The sequence below is a fragment of the Coregonus lavaretus genome, assembly GCF_964263955.1.
Source record: "Coregonus lavaretus genome assembly, chromosome: 24".
Classification (NCBI taxonomy): Eukaryota; Metazoa; Chordata; class Actinopteri; order Salmoniformes; family Salmonidae; genus Coregonus; species Coregonus lavaretus.
Window position 1 is genome coordinate 40,248,333 of NC_140011.1, and position 18,159 is coordinate 40,266,491.

An 18,159-nucleotide genomic window follows, 5' to 3' on the forward strand; every position below is an offset into this window, starting at 1 on the left:
TAACAGCAGAGAGACAGACAGGATATTCGATAGGGTGATTAGAGTGATAACAGCAGAGAGACAGACAGGATATTGGATAGGGTGATTAGAATGATAACAGCAGAGAGACAGACAGGATATTGGATAGGGTGATTAGAGTTATAACAGCAGAGAGACCGACATGATATTGGATAGGGTGATTAGAGTGATAACAGCAGAGAGACAGACATGATATTGGATAGGGTGATTTGAGTGATAACAGCAGAGAGACCGACATGATATTGGATAGGGTGATTAGAGTGATAACAGCAGAGAGACAGACATGATATTGGATAGGGTGATTAGAGTGATTACAGCAGAGTGACAGACAGGATATTGGATAGGGTGATTAGAGTGATAACAGCAGAGTGACAGACAGGATATTGGATAAGGTGATTAGAATGATAACAGCAGAGAGACAGACAGGATATTGGATAGGGTGATTAGAGTGATTACAGCAGAGAGACAGACAGGATATTGGATAGGGTGATTAGAGTGATAACAGCAGAGAGACAGACATGATATTGGATAGGGTGATTAGAGTTATTACAGCAGAGAGACAGACATGATATTGGATAGGGTGATTAGAGTGATAACAGCAGAGAGACAGACAGGATATTGGATAAGGTGATTAGAATGATAACAGCAGAGAGACAGACATGATATTGGATAGGGTGATTAGAGTGATAACAGCAGAGAGACAGATATGATATTGGATAGGGTGATTAGAGTTATTACAGCAGAGAGACAGGCATGATATTGGATAGGGTGATTAGAGTGATAACAGCAGAGAGACAGACAGGATATTGGATAAGGTGATTAGAATGATAACAGCAGAGAGACAGACATGATATTGGATAGGGTGATTAGAGTGATAACAGCAGAGAGACAGACATGATATTGGATTGGGTGATTAGAGTTGTTACAGCAGAGAGACAGACATGATATTGGATAGGGTGATTAGAGTGATAACAGCAGAGAGACAGACAGGATATTGGATAAGGTGATTAGAATGATAACAGCAGAGAGACAGACATGATATTGGATAGGGTGATTTGAGTGATAACAGCAGAGAGACAGACATGATATTGGATAGGGTGATTAGAGTGATAACAGCAGAGAGACAGACATTATATTGGATAGGGTGATTAGAGTTATTACAGCAGAGAGACATACATGATATTGGATAGGGTGATTAGAGTGATAACAGCAGAGAGACAGACAGGATATTGGATAGGGTGATTAGAGTGATAACAGCAGAGTGACAGACAGGATATTGGATAGGATGATAACAGCAGAGAGACAGATAGGATATTGGATAGGGTAATTAGAGTGATAACAGCAGAGAGACAGACAGGATATTGGATAGGGTGATTACAGTGATAACAGCAGAGAGACAGACAGGATAGTAGATAGGGTGATAACAGTAGAGAGACAGACAGGATATTGGATAGGGTGATAACAGCAGAGAGACAGACAGGATATTAGATAGGGTGATAACAGCAGAGAGACAGACAGGATATTGGATAGGGTGATTAGAGTGATAACAGCAGAGTGACAGACAGGATATTGGATAGGGTGATAACAGCAGAGAGACAGACAGGATATTGGATAGGGTTATAACAGCAGAGAGACAGACATGATATTGGATAGGGTGATAACAGCAGAGAGACAGACAGGATATTGGATAGGGTGATTAGAGTGATAACAGCAGAGAGACAGACAGGATATTGGATAAGGTGATTAGAATGATAACAGCAGAGAGACAGACATGATATTGGATAGGGTGATTAGAGTGATAACAGCAGAGAGACAGATATGATATTGGATAGGGTGATAAGAGTTATTACAGCAGAGAGACAGACATGATATTGGATAGGGTGATTAGAGTGATAACAGCAGAGAGACAGACAGGATATTGGATAAGGTGATTAGAATGATAACAGCAGAGAGACAGACATGATATTGGATAGGGTGATTAGAGTGATAACAGCAGAGAGACAGACATGATATTGGATTGGGTGATTAGAGTTGTTACAGCAGAGAGACAGACATGATATTGGATAGGGTGATTAGAGTGATAACAGCAGAGAGACAGACAGGATATTGGATAAGGGGATTATAATGATAACAGCAGAGAGACAGACATGATATTGGATAGGGTGATTTGAGTGATAACAGCAGAGTGACAGACAGGATATTGGATAGGGTGATAACAGCAGAGAGACAGACAGGATATTGGATATGGTGATTAGAGTGATAACAGCAGAGAGACAGACATGATATTGGATAGGGTGATTAGAGTGTTAACAGCAGAGAGACAGACAGGATATTGGATAGATTGATTAGTGATAACAGCAGAGAGACAGACAGGATATTGGATAGGGTGATATCAGCAGAGAGACAGACAGGATATTGAATAGGATGATTAGAGTGATAACAGCAGAGAGACAGACAGGATATTGGATAGGGTGATTAGAGTGATAACAGCAGAGTGACAGACAGGATATTGGATAGGATGATAACAGCAGAGAGACAGATAGGATATTGGATAGGGTAATTAGAGTGATAACAGCAGAGAGACAGACAGGATATTGGATAGGGTGATTACAGTGATAACAGCAGAGAGACAGACAGGATATTGGATAGGGTGATTAGAGTGATAACAGCAGAGCGACAGACATGATATTGGATAGGTTGATAACAGCAGAGAGACAGACATGATATTGGATAGGGTGATTAGAGTTATTACAGCAGAGAGACATACATGATATTGGATAGGGTGATTAGAGTGATAACAGCAGAGAGACAGACAGGATATTGGATAGGGTGATTAGTGTGATAACAGCAGAAAGACAGACAGGATATTGGATAGGGTGGTTAGAGTGATTACAGCAGAGAGATAGACATGATAATGGATAGGGTGATTAGAGTGATAACAGCAGAGAGACAGACAGGATATTGGATAGGATGATAACAGCAGAGAGACAGACATGATATTGGATAGAGTGATTAGAGAGATTATAGCAGAGAGACAGACAGGATATTGGATAGGGTGATTAGAGTGATAACATCAGAGTGAAAGACATGATATTGATAGGTTGATTTGAGTGATAACAGCAGAGAGACAGACAGGATATTCGATAGGGTGATTAGAGTGATAACAGCAGAGAGACAGACAGGATATTGGATAGGGTGATTAGAATGATAACAGCAGAGAGACAGACAGGATATTGGATAGGGTGATTAGAGTTATAACAGCAGAGAGACCGACATGATATTGGATAGGGTGATTAGAGTGATAACAGCAGAGAGACAGACATGATATTGGATAGGGTGATTTGAGTGATAACAGCAGAGAGACCGACATGATATTGGATAGGGTGATTAGAGTGATAACAGCAGAGAGACAGACATGATATTGGATAGGGTGATTAGAGTGATTACAGCAGAGAGACAGACAGGATATTGGATAGGGTGATTTGAGTGATAACAGCAGAGAGACCGACATGATATTGGATAGGGTGATTAGAGTGATAACAGCAGAGAGACAGACATGATATTGGATAGGGTGATTAGAGTGATTACAGCAGAGTGACAGACAGGATATTGGATAGGGTGATTAGAGTGATAACAGCAGAGTGACAGACAGGATATTGGATAAGGTGATTAGAATGATAACAGCAGAGAGACAGACAGGATATTGGATAGGGTGATCAGAGTGATTACAGCAGAGAGACGGACAGGATATTGGATAGGGTGATTAGAGTGATAACAGCAGAGAGACAGACATGATATTGGATAGGGTGATTAGAGTTATTACAGCAGAGAGACAGACATGATATTGGATAGGGTGATTAGAGTGATAACAGCAGAGAGACAGACAGGATATTGGATAAGGTGATTAGAATGATAACAGCAGAGAGACAGACATGATATTGGATAGGGTGATTAGAGTGATAACAGCAGAGAGACAGATATGATATTGGATAGGGTGATTAGAGTTATTACAGCAGAGAGACAGGCATGATATTGGATAGGGTGATTAGAGTGATAACAGCAGAGAGACAGACAGGATATTGGATAAGGTGATTAGAATGATAACAGCAGAGAGACAGACATGATATTGGATAGGGTGATTAGAGTGATAACAGCAGAGAGACAGACATGATATTGGATTGGGTGATTAGAGTTGTTACAGCAGAGAGACAGACATGATATTGGATAGGGTGATTAGAGTGATAACAGCAGAGAGACAGACAGGATATTGGATAAGGTGATTAGAATGATAACAGCAGAGAGACAGACATGATATTGGATAGGGTGATTTGAGTGATAACAGCAGAGAGACAGACATGATATTGGATAGGGTGATTAGAGTGATAACAGCAGAGAGACAGACATTATATTGGATAGGGTGATTAGAGTTATTACAGCAGAGAGACATACATGATATTGGATAGGGTGATTAGAGTGATAACAGCAGAGAGACAGACAGGATAGTAGATAGGGTGATAACAGTAGTGAGACAGACAGGATATTGGATAGGGTGATAACAGCAGAGAGACAGACAGGATATTAGATAGGGTGATAACAGCAGAGAGACAGATATGATATTGGATAGGGTAATTAGAGTGATAACAGCAGAGAGACAGACAGGATATTGGATAGGGTGATTACAGTGATAACAGCAGAGAGACAGACAGGATAGTAGATAGGGTGATAACAGTAGAGAGACAGACAGGATATTGGATAGGGTGATAACAGCAGAGAGACAGACAGGATATTAGATAGGGTGATAACAGCAGAGAGACAGACAGGATATTGGATAGGGTGATTAGAGTGATAACAGCAGAGTGACAGACAGGATATTGGATAGGGTGATAACAGCAGAGAGACAGACAGGATATTGGATAGGGTGATTAGAGTGATAACAGCAGAGAGACAGACAGGATATTGGATAGGGTGATAACAGCAGAGAGACAGACATGATATTGGATAGGGTGATAACAGCAGAGAGACAGACAGGATATTGGATAGGGTGATTAGAGTGATAACAGCAGAGAGACAGACAGGATATTGGATAAGGTGATTAGAATGATAACAGCAGAGAGACAGACATGATATTGGATAGGGTGATTAGAGTGATAACAGCAGAGAGACAGATATGATATTGGATAGGGTGATTAGAGTTATTACAGCAGAGAGACAGACATGATATTGGATAGGGTGATTAGAGTGATAACAGCAGAGAGACAGACAGGATATTGGATAAGGTGATTAGAATGATAACAGCAGAGAGACAGACATGATATTGGATAGGGTGATTAGAGTGATAACAGCAGAGAGACAGACATGATATTGGATAGGGTGATTAGAGTTGTTACAGCAGAGAGACAGACATGATATTGGATAGGGTGATTAGAGTGATAACAGCAGAGAGACAGACAGGATATTGGATAAGGGGATTATAATGATAACAGCAGAGAGACAGACATGATATTGGATAGGGTGATTTGAGTGATAACAGCAGAGTGACAGACAGGATATTGGATAGGGTGATAACAGCAGAGAGACAGACAGGATATTGGATATGGTGATTAGAGTGATAACAGCAGAGAGACAGACATGATATTGGATAGGGTGATTAGAGTGTTAACAGCAGAGAGACAGACAGGATATTGGAAAGATTGATTAGTGATAACAGCAGAGAGACAGACAGGATATTGGATAGGGTGATATCAGCAGAGAGACAGACAGGATATTGAATAGGATGATTAGAGTGATAACAGCAGAGAGACAGACAGGATATTGGATAGGGTGATTAGAGTGATAACAGCAGAGTGACAGACAGGATATTGGATAGGATGATAACAGCAGAGAGACAGATAGGATATTGGATAGGGTAATTAGAGTGATAACAGCAGAGAGACAGACAGGATATTGGATAGGGTGATTACAGTGATAACAGCAGAGAGACAGACAGGATAATGGATAGGGTGATTAGAGTGATAACAGCAGAGTGACAGACAGGATATTGGATAGGGTGATAACAGCAGAGAGACAGACAGGATATTGGATATGGTGATTAGAGTGATAACAGCAGAGAGACAGACATGATATTGGATAGGGTGATTAGAGTGTTAACAGCAGAGAGACAGACAGGATATTGGATAGATTGATTAGTGATAACAGCAGAGAGACAGACAGGATATTGGATAGGGTGATATCAGCAGAGAGACAGACAGGATATTGAATAGGATGATTAGAGTGATAACAGCAGAGAGACAGACAGGATATTGGATAGGTTGATGACAGCAGAGAGACAGACATTATATTGGATAGGGTGATTAGAGTGATAACAGCAGAGCGACAGACATGATATTGGATAGGTTGATAACAGCAGAGAGACAGACATGATATTGGATAGGGTGATTAGAGTTATTACAGCAGAGAGACATACATGATATTGGATAGGGTGATTAGAGTGATAACAGCAGAGAGACAGACAGGATATTGGATAGGGTGATTAGTGTGATAACAGCAGAAAGACAGACAGGATATTGGATAGGGTGGTTAGAGTGATTACAGCAGAGAGATAGACATGATAATGGATAGGGTGATTAGAGTGATAACAGCAGAGAGACAGACAGGATATTGGATAGGATGATAACAGCAGAGAGACAGACATGATATTGGATAGAGTGATTAGAGAGATTATAGCAGAGAGACAGACAGGATATTGGATAGGGTGATTAGAGTGATAACATCAGAGTGACAGACATGATATTGATAGGGTGATTTGAGTGATAACAGCAGAGAGACAGACAGGATATTCGATAGGGTGATTAGAGTGATAACAGCAGAGAGACAGACAGGATATTGGATAGGGTGATTAGAATGATAACAGCAGAGAGACAGACAGGATATTGGATAGGGTGATTAGAGTTATAACAGCAGAGAGACCGACATGATATTGGATAGGGTGATTAGAGTGATAACAGCAGAGAGACAGACATGATATTGGATAGGGTGATTTGAGTGATAACAGCAGAGAGACCGACATGATATTGGATAGGGTGATTAGAGTGATAACAGCAGAGAGACAGACATGATATTGGATAGGGTGATTAGAGTGATTACAGCAGAGAGACAGACAGGATATTGGATAGGGTGATTTGAGTGATAACAGCAGAGAGACCGACATGATATTGGATAGGGTGATTAGAGTGATAACAGCAGAGAGACAGACATGATATTGGATAGGGTGATTAGAGTGATTACAGCAGAGTGACAGACAGGATATTGGATAGGGTGATTAGAGTGATAACAGCAGAGTGACAGACAGGATATTGGATAAGGTGATTAGAATGATAACAGCAGAGAGACAGACAGGATATTGGATAGGGTGATTAGAGTGATTACAGCAGAGAGACAGACAGGATATAGGATAGGGTGATTAGAGTGATAACAGCAGAGAGACAGACAGGATATTGGATAGGGTGATTAGAGTGATAACAGCAGAGAGACAGACAGGATATTGGATAGGGTGATTAGAGTGATAACAGCAGAGAGACAGACAGGATATTGGATAGGGTGATTAGAGTGATTACAGCAGAGAGACAGACAGGATATAGGATAGGGTGATTAGAGTGATAACAGCAGAGAGACAGACATGATATTGGATAGGGTGATTACCGTGATAACAGCAGAGAGACAGACAGGATATTGGATAGGGTGATAACAGCAGAGAGACAGACAGGATATTGTATAGGGTGATTAGAGTGATAACAGCAGAGAGACAGACAGGATATTGGATAGGGTGATTAGTGTGATAACAGCAGAAAGACAGACAGGATATTGGATAGGTTATTATTATATTATTATTATTATTATAGGATGATAACAGCAGAGAGACAGACATGATATTGGATAGAGTGATTAGAGAGATTATAGCAGAGAGACAGACAGGATATTGGATAGGGTGATTAGAGTGATAACATCAGAGTGACAGACATGATATTGGATAGGGTGATTTGAGTGATAACAGTAGAGAGACAGACAGGATATTCGATAGGGTGATTAGAGTGATAACAGCAGAGAGACAGACAGGATATTGGATAGGGTGATTACATTGATAACAACAGAGAGACAGACAGTATATTGGATAGGGTGATTAGATTGATAACAGCAGAGAGACAGACAGTATATTGGATAGGGTGATTAGATTGATAACAGCAGAGAGACAGACATGATATTGGATAGGGTGATTAGAGTGATAACAGCAGAGAGACAGACATGATATTGGAAAGGGTGATTAGAGTGATTACAGCAGAGAGACAGACAGGATAATGGATAGGATGATAACAGCAGAGAGACAGACATTATATTGGATAGGGTGATTACAGTGATAACAGCAGAGACAGACATAATTTTGGATAGGGTGATTAGAGTGATTACAGCAGAGAGACAGACAGGATAATGGATAGGATGATAACAGCAGATAGACAGACAGGATATTGGATAGGGTGATTAGAGTGATTACAGCAGAGAGACAGGCAGGATAATGGATAGGATGATAACAGCGGAGAGACAGACAGGATATTGTATAGGGTGATTAGAGTGATAACAGCAGAGAGACAGACAGGATTTTGGATAGGGTGATTAGAGTGATAACAGCAGAGAGACAGACATGATATTGGATAGGGTGATAACAGCAGAGAGACAGACATGATATTGGATAGGGTGATTAGAGTGATATTACAGTATTACTGGCTCATATTGACCTCTACTGTCTCTACTGTCCCTACTGGCTACTGCCGCTACTGTCCCTACTGGCTCATATTGACCTCTACTGTCTCTCCTGGCTCATATTGACCCTCTACTGTCTCTCCTGGCTCATATTGACCTCTACTGTCCTACTGGCTCATATTGACCTCTACTGTCTCTACTGGCTCATATTGACCTCTACTGTCTCCACTGGCTCATATTGACCTCTACTGTCTCCACTGGCTCATATTGACCTCTACTGTCTCTACTGACTCATATTGACCTCTTCTGTCTCTACTGGCTCAAATTGACCTCTATTTTCTCTACTGGCTCATTTTAACCTATTCTGTCTCTACTGGCTCATATTGACCTCTACTGTCTCTACTGGCTCATTTTAACCTATTCTGTCTCTACTGGCTCATATTGATCTCTACTTTCTCTACTGGCTCATATTGATCTCTACTCTCTCTACTGGCTCATATTGACCTCTAATGTCTCCACTGGCTCATATTGACCTCTAATGTCTCCACTGGCTCATATTGACCTCTTCTGTCTCTACTGGCTCATATTGACCTCTACTGTCTCATATTGACCTCTACTTTTTATCCTGGCTCATATTGACCTCTACTGTCTCTACTGGCTCATATTGACCTCTACTGTCTCTATTGGCTCATATTGACCTCTACTGTCTCTACTGGCTCATATTGACCTCTACTGTCTCTACTGGCTCATATTGACCTCTACTGTCTCTACTGGCTCATATTGACCTCTACTGTCTCTACTGGCTCATATTGACCTCTACTGTCTCTACTGGCTCATATTGACCTCTACTGTCTCTACTGGCTCATATTGACCTCTACTGTCTCTACTGGCTCAAATTGACCTCTATTGTCTCTACTGGCTCATTTTAACCTATTCTGTCTCTACTGGCTCATATTGACCTCTACTCTCTCTACTGGCTCATATTGACCTCTAATGTCTCCACTGGCTCATATTGACCTCTACTGTCTCTACTGGCTCATATTGACCTCTACTGTCTCTACTGGCTCATATTGACCTCTACTGTCTCTACTGGCTCATATTGACCTCTACTGTCTCATATTGACCTCTACTTTTTATCCTGGCTCATATTGACCTCTACTGTCTCTACTGGCTCATATTGACCTCTTCTGTCTCTACTGGCTCATATTGACCTCTACTGTCTTTACTGGCTCATATTGACCTCTACTGTCTCTACTGGCTCATATTGACCTCTACTGTCTCTACTGGCTCATATTGACCTCTTCTGTCTCTACTGGCTCATATTGACCTCTACTGTCTTTACTGGCTCATATTGACCTCTACTGTCTCTACTGGCTCATATTGACCTCTACTGTCTCTACTGGCTCATATTGACCTCTACTGTCTCTACTGGCTCATATTGACCTCTTCTGTCTCTACTGGCTCATATTGACCTCTACTGTCTTTACTGGCTCATATTGACCTCTACTGTCTCTACTGGCTCATATTGACCTCTACTGTCTCTACTGGCTCATATTGACCTCTTCTGTCTCTACTGGCTCATATTGACCTCTACTGTCTTTACTGGCTCATATTGACCTCTACTGTCTCTACTGGCTCATATTGACCTCTACTGTCTCTACTGGCTCATATTGACCTCTACTGTCTCTACTGGCTCATATTGACCTCTTCTGTCTCTACTGGCTCATATTGACCTCTACTGTCTTTACTGGCTCATATTGACCTCTACTGTCTCTACTGGCTCATATTGACCTCTTCTGTCTCTACTGGCTCATATTGACCTCTACTGTCTCTACTGGCTCATATTGACCTCTACTGTGTCTACTGGCTCATATTGATCTCTACTTTCTCTACTGGCTCATATTGATCTCTACTCTCTCTACTGGCTCATATTGACCTCTTCTGTCTCTACTGGTCCATATTGACCTCTACTGTCTCTACTGACTCATAGTGACCTCTACTTTCTCTACTGGCTCATATTGACCTCTACTGTCTCTACTGGCTCATATTGACCTCTACTGTCTCTACTGGCTCATATTGACCTCTACTGGCTCATATTGACCTCTACTGTCTCTACTGGCTCATATTGACCTCTTCTGTCTCTACTGGCTCATATTGACCTCTACTGTCTCTACTGGCTCATATTGACCTCTACTGTCTCTACTGGCTCATATTGACCTCTACTGTCTCTACTGGCTCATATTGGCCTCTACTGTCTCTACTGGCTCACATTGACCTCTATTGTCTCTACTGGCTCATATTGACCTCTACTGTCTCTACTGGCTCATATTGATCACTACTTTTTCTACTGGCTCATATTGACCTCTACTGTCTCTACTGGCTCTTATTGACCTCTACTGTCTCTACTGGCTCATGTTGACCTCTTCTGTCGCTACTGGCTCATTTTGGCCTCTACTTTCTCTACTGGCTCATATTGACCGCTATTGTCTCTACTGGCTTATGTTAACCTATTTTGTCTCTACTGGCTCATATTGACCTCTATTTTTTATCCTGGCTCATATTGACCTCTACTGGCTCTACTGGCTCATATTGACCTCTACTGTCTCTACTGGCTCATATTGACCTCTACTGTCTCTACTGGCTCATATTGATCTCTACTTTTCTACTGGCTCATATTGACCTCTACTGTCTCTACTGGCTCATATTGACCTCTACTGTCTCACGTTGACCTCTTCTGTCTCTACTGGCTCATATTGACCTCTACTGTCTCTACTGGCTCATATTGACCTCTATTTTCTCTACCGGGTCATATTGGCCTCTACTTTCTCTACCGGGTCATATTGGCCTCTACTGTCTCTCCTGGCTCATATTGATCTCTACTTTCTCTACTGGCTCATATTGACCTCTACTGTCTCTACTGGCTCATATTGATCTCTACTTTACTACTGGCTCATATTGACCTCTACTGTCTCCGCTGGCTCATATTGACCTATTTTGTCTCTACTGGCTCATATTGACCTCTACTGTCTCTACTGTCTCATATTGATCTCTACTCTCTCTACTGGCTCATATTGACCTCTGTCTCCACTGGCTCATATTGGCCTCTACTGGCTCATATTGACCTCTTCTGTCTCTACTGGCTCATTTTGACCTCTTCTGTCTCTACTGGCTCATATTGACCTCTACTGTCTCTACTGGCTCATATTGACCTCTACTGTCTCTACTGGCTCATATTGACCTCTACTGTCTCTACTGGCTCATATTGACCTCTTCTGTCTCTACTGGCTCATATTGACCTCTACTGTCTCTACTGGCTCATATTGACCTCTACTGTCTCTACTGGCTCATATTGACCTCTACTGTCTCTACTGGCTCATATTGACCTCTACTGTCTAATGGCCCACAACAATATCACACAGTTTCATTCGTTTTTATCTCTCTTTATATATCTCTATTTATCTCTCTATTTACATTTGAAGTCGGAAGTTTACATACACTTAGTTTGGAGTCATTAAAACTTGTTTTTCAACCACTCCACACATTTCTTGTTAACAAACTATACTTTTGGCAAGTCGGTTAGGACATCAACTTTGTGCATGACATAAGCAATTTTTCCAACAATTGTTTACAAACAGATTATTTCACTTATAATTCACTGTATCACATTTCCAGTGGGTAAGAAGTTTACATACACTAAGTTGACTGTGCCTTTAATCAGCTTGGAAAATTCCAGAAAATTATGTCATGGCTTTAGAGGCTTCTGATAGGCTAATTGAAATGTGGGTCAATTGGAGGTGTACCTGTGGATGTATTTGAAGGCATTCCTCAGTGGCTCTTTGCTTGACATCATGGGAAAATCAAAAGAAATCAGCCAAAAGAATTGTAGACCTCCACAAGTCTGGTTCATCCTTGGGAGCAATTTCCAAACGCCTGAAGTACATCTGTACAAACAATAGTACGCAAGTATAAACACCATGGGACCATGCAGCCGTCATACCTCTTGCAGATTCAGTCTTCCCAGCCTGGTGCAGGTCTACAATTTTGTTTCTGGTGTCCTTTGACAACTCTTTGGTCTTGGCCATAGTGGAGTTTGGAGTGTGACTGTTTGAGGTTGTGGACAGGTGTCTTTTATACTGATAACAAGTTCAAACAGGTGCCATTAATACAGGTAACGAGTGGAGGACAGAGGAGCCTCTTAAAGAAGAAGTTACAGGTCTGTGAGAGCCAGAAATCTTGCTTGTTTGTAGGTGACCAAATACGTATTTTCCACCATAATTTGCAAATAAATTCATAAAAAATCCTACAATGTGATTTTCTGGATTTTCTTTCCTCAATTTGTCTGTCATAGTTGACGTGTACCTATGATGAAAATTACAGGCCTCTCTCATATTTTTAAGTGGGAGAACTTGCACAATTGGTGGCTGACTAAATACTTTTTTCCCCCACTGTAAATGTCCGACTTCAACTGTATATGTTCATGTCCTACACCCCATGTATAGATGATCTAACCTCACCATATCTGACCGATCAGATGGAACCTATGTTGTTAAATTAAATAATTACGTTTTAACAAAGTCAAGGTACTTCAACTGTATCTACATCAAACAGTTTCCTTTGAGTCGGCAGAATAGGGTAGACTAGAACACATAGCATTAATTAATCGATCAATCAATCAATCAATCAACCAGTCTCATTTCATTTGTACATTGATTTGTACAAAGTAATTAGTCACAACAACTGGCAACTGACCTGGATTTAAACCCCTCCAAAGAGCAAACCTCAGGGCAACAGTAACAAGGAAAAAACACCTGGGTGGAGAAACACCTGGGCCCAATCCCAAATCAACCCCTAAACCCTACTACCCCCTATGCAGTCGTGGAGATCTGAGAGGATTTGATACGTGTAAGCGATATGGTAATAGCTACATCTTGTTCTCTGATAGGCTAGATCGAATTTTCACCAAATTACTTTATACCAATCACATCTAATTTTATGAGGCGTATGGCTTAGGGGTTTAGGGATTGGGGAATGGGCCCTGGAAGGAGAGAGAGGGAGAGTTTAGGGCACAGACACACCGGTAGTGTTTTTCGGCCGAGAATACTTAACTCCTCTGAACAGAGTGCAAGCCATAATTTTTAAACCGACTGCAAACCAATTCTACATGTAAAATCGCACGGAAATGACATCAGTCAGACGTCCACCGGGTGGTCCCTAAAACACACCAGGAAGAAGGAACGGCAGACAAACAGCAGATCAACGGTAGATCAACAGTTCATGCGGTGTGTGTGGTCCCTTAGAATAGGAGCCCATCCTCTCAGGTATACTCTGGCCCATCCATCACTCCACAGGCAGACCTGCTACTCTTCTCTCTTCTCCTTCAGGTCATTCTGTCCACAGTGGCAGGGGAACAAAAGAGTTATCTCTCTTTTTCTTTCTTTCTTTCTCTCGCTCCCTTTTTCCCCCTCTCTCCATATTAGGAGGGGAGGGAGGGAGGGAGGGAGGGAGGGGTTTTGGGAAGGGCAGACACAGAGTTGAAATGAATTATGAGTTTTTTTTAAATGAAAACGTCCGAGACAGATTGACTCTTGATTGGAATGAGACTTGCTCCGCTCAGGGCTTCATAAATCACTCTCACACACACACACACACACAAATGAGAAAAAGCCAGTTCTATGATTTGACCTTGGGTGTGTATCTGCCTCTGTGTGCATGTGTGTCTTGCCCCTGCAGTTTGACATGCAGCAGATGTCTCTGGATGAGCTGAAGCAGGTTCTGTTTCACGCGTTCCAAGACCACTTGACCATGAAGGACATCGAGAACATCATCATCAACGAAGAGGAGAGCCTCAATGAGACAGGGAACTGCCCCGAGTATGAGGGAGGTGAGGGGGGGGGGGGGGGGGACACAGAGAGACACACAGAGAGACATAATACTAAAAGAGAGAGATGGTAGAGAAAGAAATGGAGAGAGAGAGATGAGAGAGAGAGAGAGAGAGAGAGAGAGAGAGTTAGTATTTAGTATTTTATTGGGCTCCCCAATTAGCCGCTGCCAAGGCCACGGCTACTCTTCCTGGGGTCCAAACAGGAAACAAAACAACAAATAAAAGACATAATATAATATACATAATACTACATGATATACATAATATGGATTATATAATCGCCGAGCCGACCAGGTGAAAAATCTGTCGATGTGCCCTTGAGCAATACACTTAACCCTAGTTCCTCTTGTAAGTCGCTCTGGATAAGATAAATGACGTAAATGTAGAGAGAGAGATGCTGAGATTGGAGAACAGAGGAGGGTCTGGGAGAGAAGATAAGAGAAACAGGAGAACAGAGGAGGGTCTGGGAGAGAAGATAAGAGAAACAGGAGAACAGAGGAGGGTCCTCTCCTGCCCTCTCTGTGTGTCTGGGCTTCTACAGGCTGGTGTCTGGGTTATTTGTGATGTTAACAAACAAAGACAAAGGGACTTCCTATTGTTCATGTTTTCAGTTGCATGACTCTTTTTTCCCAAAGACAAAGTCTCTGGAAAAGGAAAGAGGAGAGTAAACTTGCAGCGTCATCCTCTTTAGTCTTTGGTTTTCAGTAATGTATTATCTGGGGGAACTCAGTGGAGAAAGTTTATTTGACCAGTTTGTAATGTTAACACCGTGGGGAATTGGAGGGGAGGCATAATATGAAATTATCATCCTTTGATGTAATAAGTGACTTAAGTTATACTTCTTTTTTTCTCCTCTCCTCTCCTCTCTTCTCTTCTCTTCTCTTCTCTTCTCTTCTCTTCTCTTCTCTTCTCTTCTCTTCTCTTCTCTTCTCTTCTCTTCTCTTCTCTTCTCTTCTCTTCTCTTCTCTTCTCTTCTCTTCTCTTCTCTTCTCTTCTCTTCTCTTCTCTTCTCTTCTCTTCTCTTCTCTTCTCTTCTCTTCTCTTCTCTTCTCTTCTCTTCTCTTCTCTTCTCCTCTCCTCTCCTCTCCTCTCCTCTTCTCCTCTCTCGTTCAGTCCATCCTAAGAAGAAGAACAGACAGACATGCGTGAGGAAGAGTCTGATCTGCGCCTTCGCCATGGCCTTCATCATCAGCGTCATGCTCATTGCAGCCAATCAGATGCTGCGGAACGGCATGGAGTAAGCCAATCACACTGTGAGCTAGTTATATGACCTCACTTCCTCTCTCTGCAGCAAAAACAGGAATACAGACCAGCCAGAACCCAAACACCTCTGTGACGGACAACTATCTGTTATTTTAATCAAGTTTGTTTTGATTTATATCACGAACAGTAAACAGACAAGAGAGTGCAAGTACTGAAGGACGCACACAGGAAATGACAAATCAAAGACACTAGGAGGACTTGATGAACAGACTGGACATGATACAAAGCAATCTTTTTATATTTTGTGGGCATAAAGGGATTCCTTTCATTTCTGTATCAGAGAAGGCCACCCCTTTAAGATTGATTTTCTAACCACCCCTTTAAAAGATAGATTTTTTTTTAACCTCCTATTTAAAAGATGTATTGCCTAATCAACAGCAATCTATTCAACATGCATCAGGTGCTTTGAGCCATTCCTAATGTTTAACTGAACTTTTGGTTCTGGGTTTACGGGAGGGCAACATTGCCTGACTGGCGCTATTGATGTTTAATGTTTTAAAATGTATCTAAACCTGTTAATCTGTTCTTTTTTATTACTATTCTACTATCTTATATTTACATTTTATAATCACTCACCTGTGGACATTATGCCAATGGATTTTTACACTGTAACAGAGGTGGTTTGCGACTTGAGGACAGATTTGTGTTAGCTCCCAGAGCAAACCCCTAGACTTTAGCTCAGCTGACTTCCATAGTCTTGAGTCACATAGACAACATTCTACACCTGACATTCCCTCCCTCACAATGTTCCAACAGTAGAGTCGACTGTCTGTCTGTCTGTCTGTCTGTCTGTCTGCACTGCATGTGACTCATTGGATATTTAAAGGCACTGTATGTATGTACAGTATTTACCGTATGTCGTGTCACTCTAAGTGTCCATAGGGCGGTGTTCTGTGTATGCTCAACTGTCCCCAAATGCTTGGAACATGAACCACCTGGCCTGCCTGGTACATGAATAATAAGGTTGTGGTTTGAAATACAGTGCTATGAAAAAGTATTTGCCCCCTTTCTAATTTTCTCTACTTTTGCATATTTCTGATACTGAATGTTATCAGATCTTCAACCAAAACCTAATATTAGATAAAGGGAACATAAGTGAACAAATAACACAACAATTACATATTTATTTCATAAACAAAGTTATGCAACACCCAATTCCCCTGTGTGAAAAAGTAATTGCCCCCTTACACTCAATAACTGGTTGTGCCACCTTTAGCTGCAATGACTCCAACCAAATGCTTCCTATAGTTGTTGATCAGTATCTCACGTCGCTGTGGAGGAATTTTGGCCCACTCTTCCATGCAGAACTGCTTTAACTCAGTGACGTGTGGGTTTTCAAGCATGAACTGCTCGTTTCAAGTCCTGCCATAACATCTCAATTGGGATTAGGGCTGGACTTTGACTAGGCCATTCCAAAACTTCCAATTTGTTGCTTTTTAGCAATTTTCATGTAGACTTGATTGTGTGTTTTGGATCATTGTCTTGCTGCATGACCCAGCTGCGCTTCAGCTTCAGCTCACAGACGGATGGTCTGACATTCTCCTGTAGAATTCTCTGATACAGAGCAGAATTCATGGTTCCTTCTATTAAGGCAAGTGGTCCAGGTCCTGAGGCAGCAAAGCATCCCCAAACCATCACACCACCACCACCATGCTTGACCTTTGGTATGATGTTCTTACTGTGGAATGCAGTGTTTGGTTTTCGCCAGGCAAAATGGGACCCATCTCGTCCAAAAGGTTGACTCAAGTTTGCCAAAAAGCACCTGGATGATCATCAAGACTCTTGGAAGAACGTTCTATGGACAGATGATTCAAAAGTATAACTTTTTGGACGACATGGTTCCAGTAATGCCTGGCGAAAACCAAACTCTGCATTCCACAGTAAGAACATCATACCAAAGGTCAAGCATGGTGGTGGTGGTGTGATGGTTTGGGGATGCTTTGCTGCCTCAGGACCTGGACGACTTGCCTTAATAGAAGGAACCATGAATTCTGCTCTGTATCAGAGAATTCTACAGAAGAATGTCAGACCATCCGTCTGTGAGCTGAAGCTGAAGCACAGCTGGGTCATGCAGCAAGACAATGATCCAAAACACACAATCAAGTCTACATGAAAATTGCTAAAAAGCAACAAATTGGGTGTTGCATAACTTTGTATATGAAATAAATATGTAATTGTTGTGTTAATTGTCCACTTATGTTCCCTTTATCTAATATTAGGTTTTGGTTGAAGATATGATAACATGC

The 18,159-nt window shown here is 41.6% G+C and overlaps 1 protein-coding gene across 1 annotated transcript in view; it reads left to right on the forward strand.

Moving 5' to 3' along the window:
• The window catches only part of caln2 (calneuron 2), a gene marked incomplete at its 3' end in the record, with an annotated part of 38,298 nt that extends 22,407 nt beyond the window's left edge, over positions 1–15,891 (forward strand). Inside the window, exons 3-4 of the mRNA XM_084140272.1 lie at positions 14,500–14,650; positions 15,764–15,891. Coding sequence (XP_083996398.1) covers positions 14,500–14,650; positions 15,764–15,891 — 279 coding nt within the window. The remainder of the gene's footprint in view (positions 1–14,499; positions 14,651–15,763) is intronic.
• Positions 15,892–18,159: the final 2,268 nt, after the last annotated feature.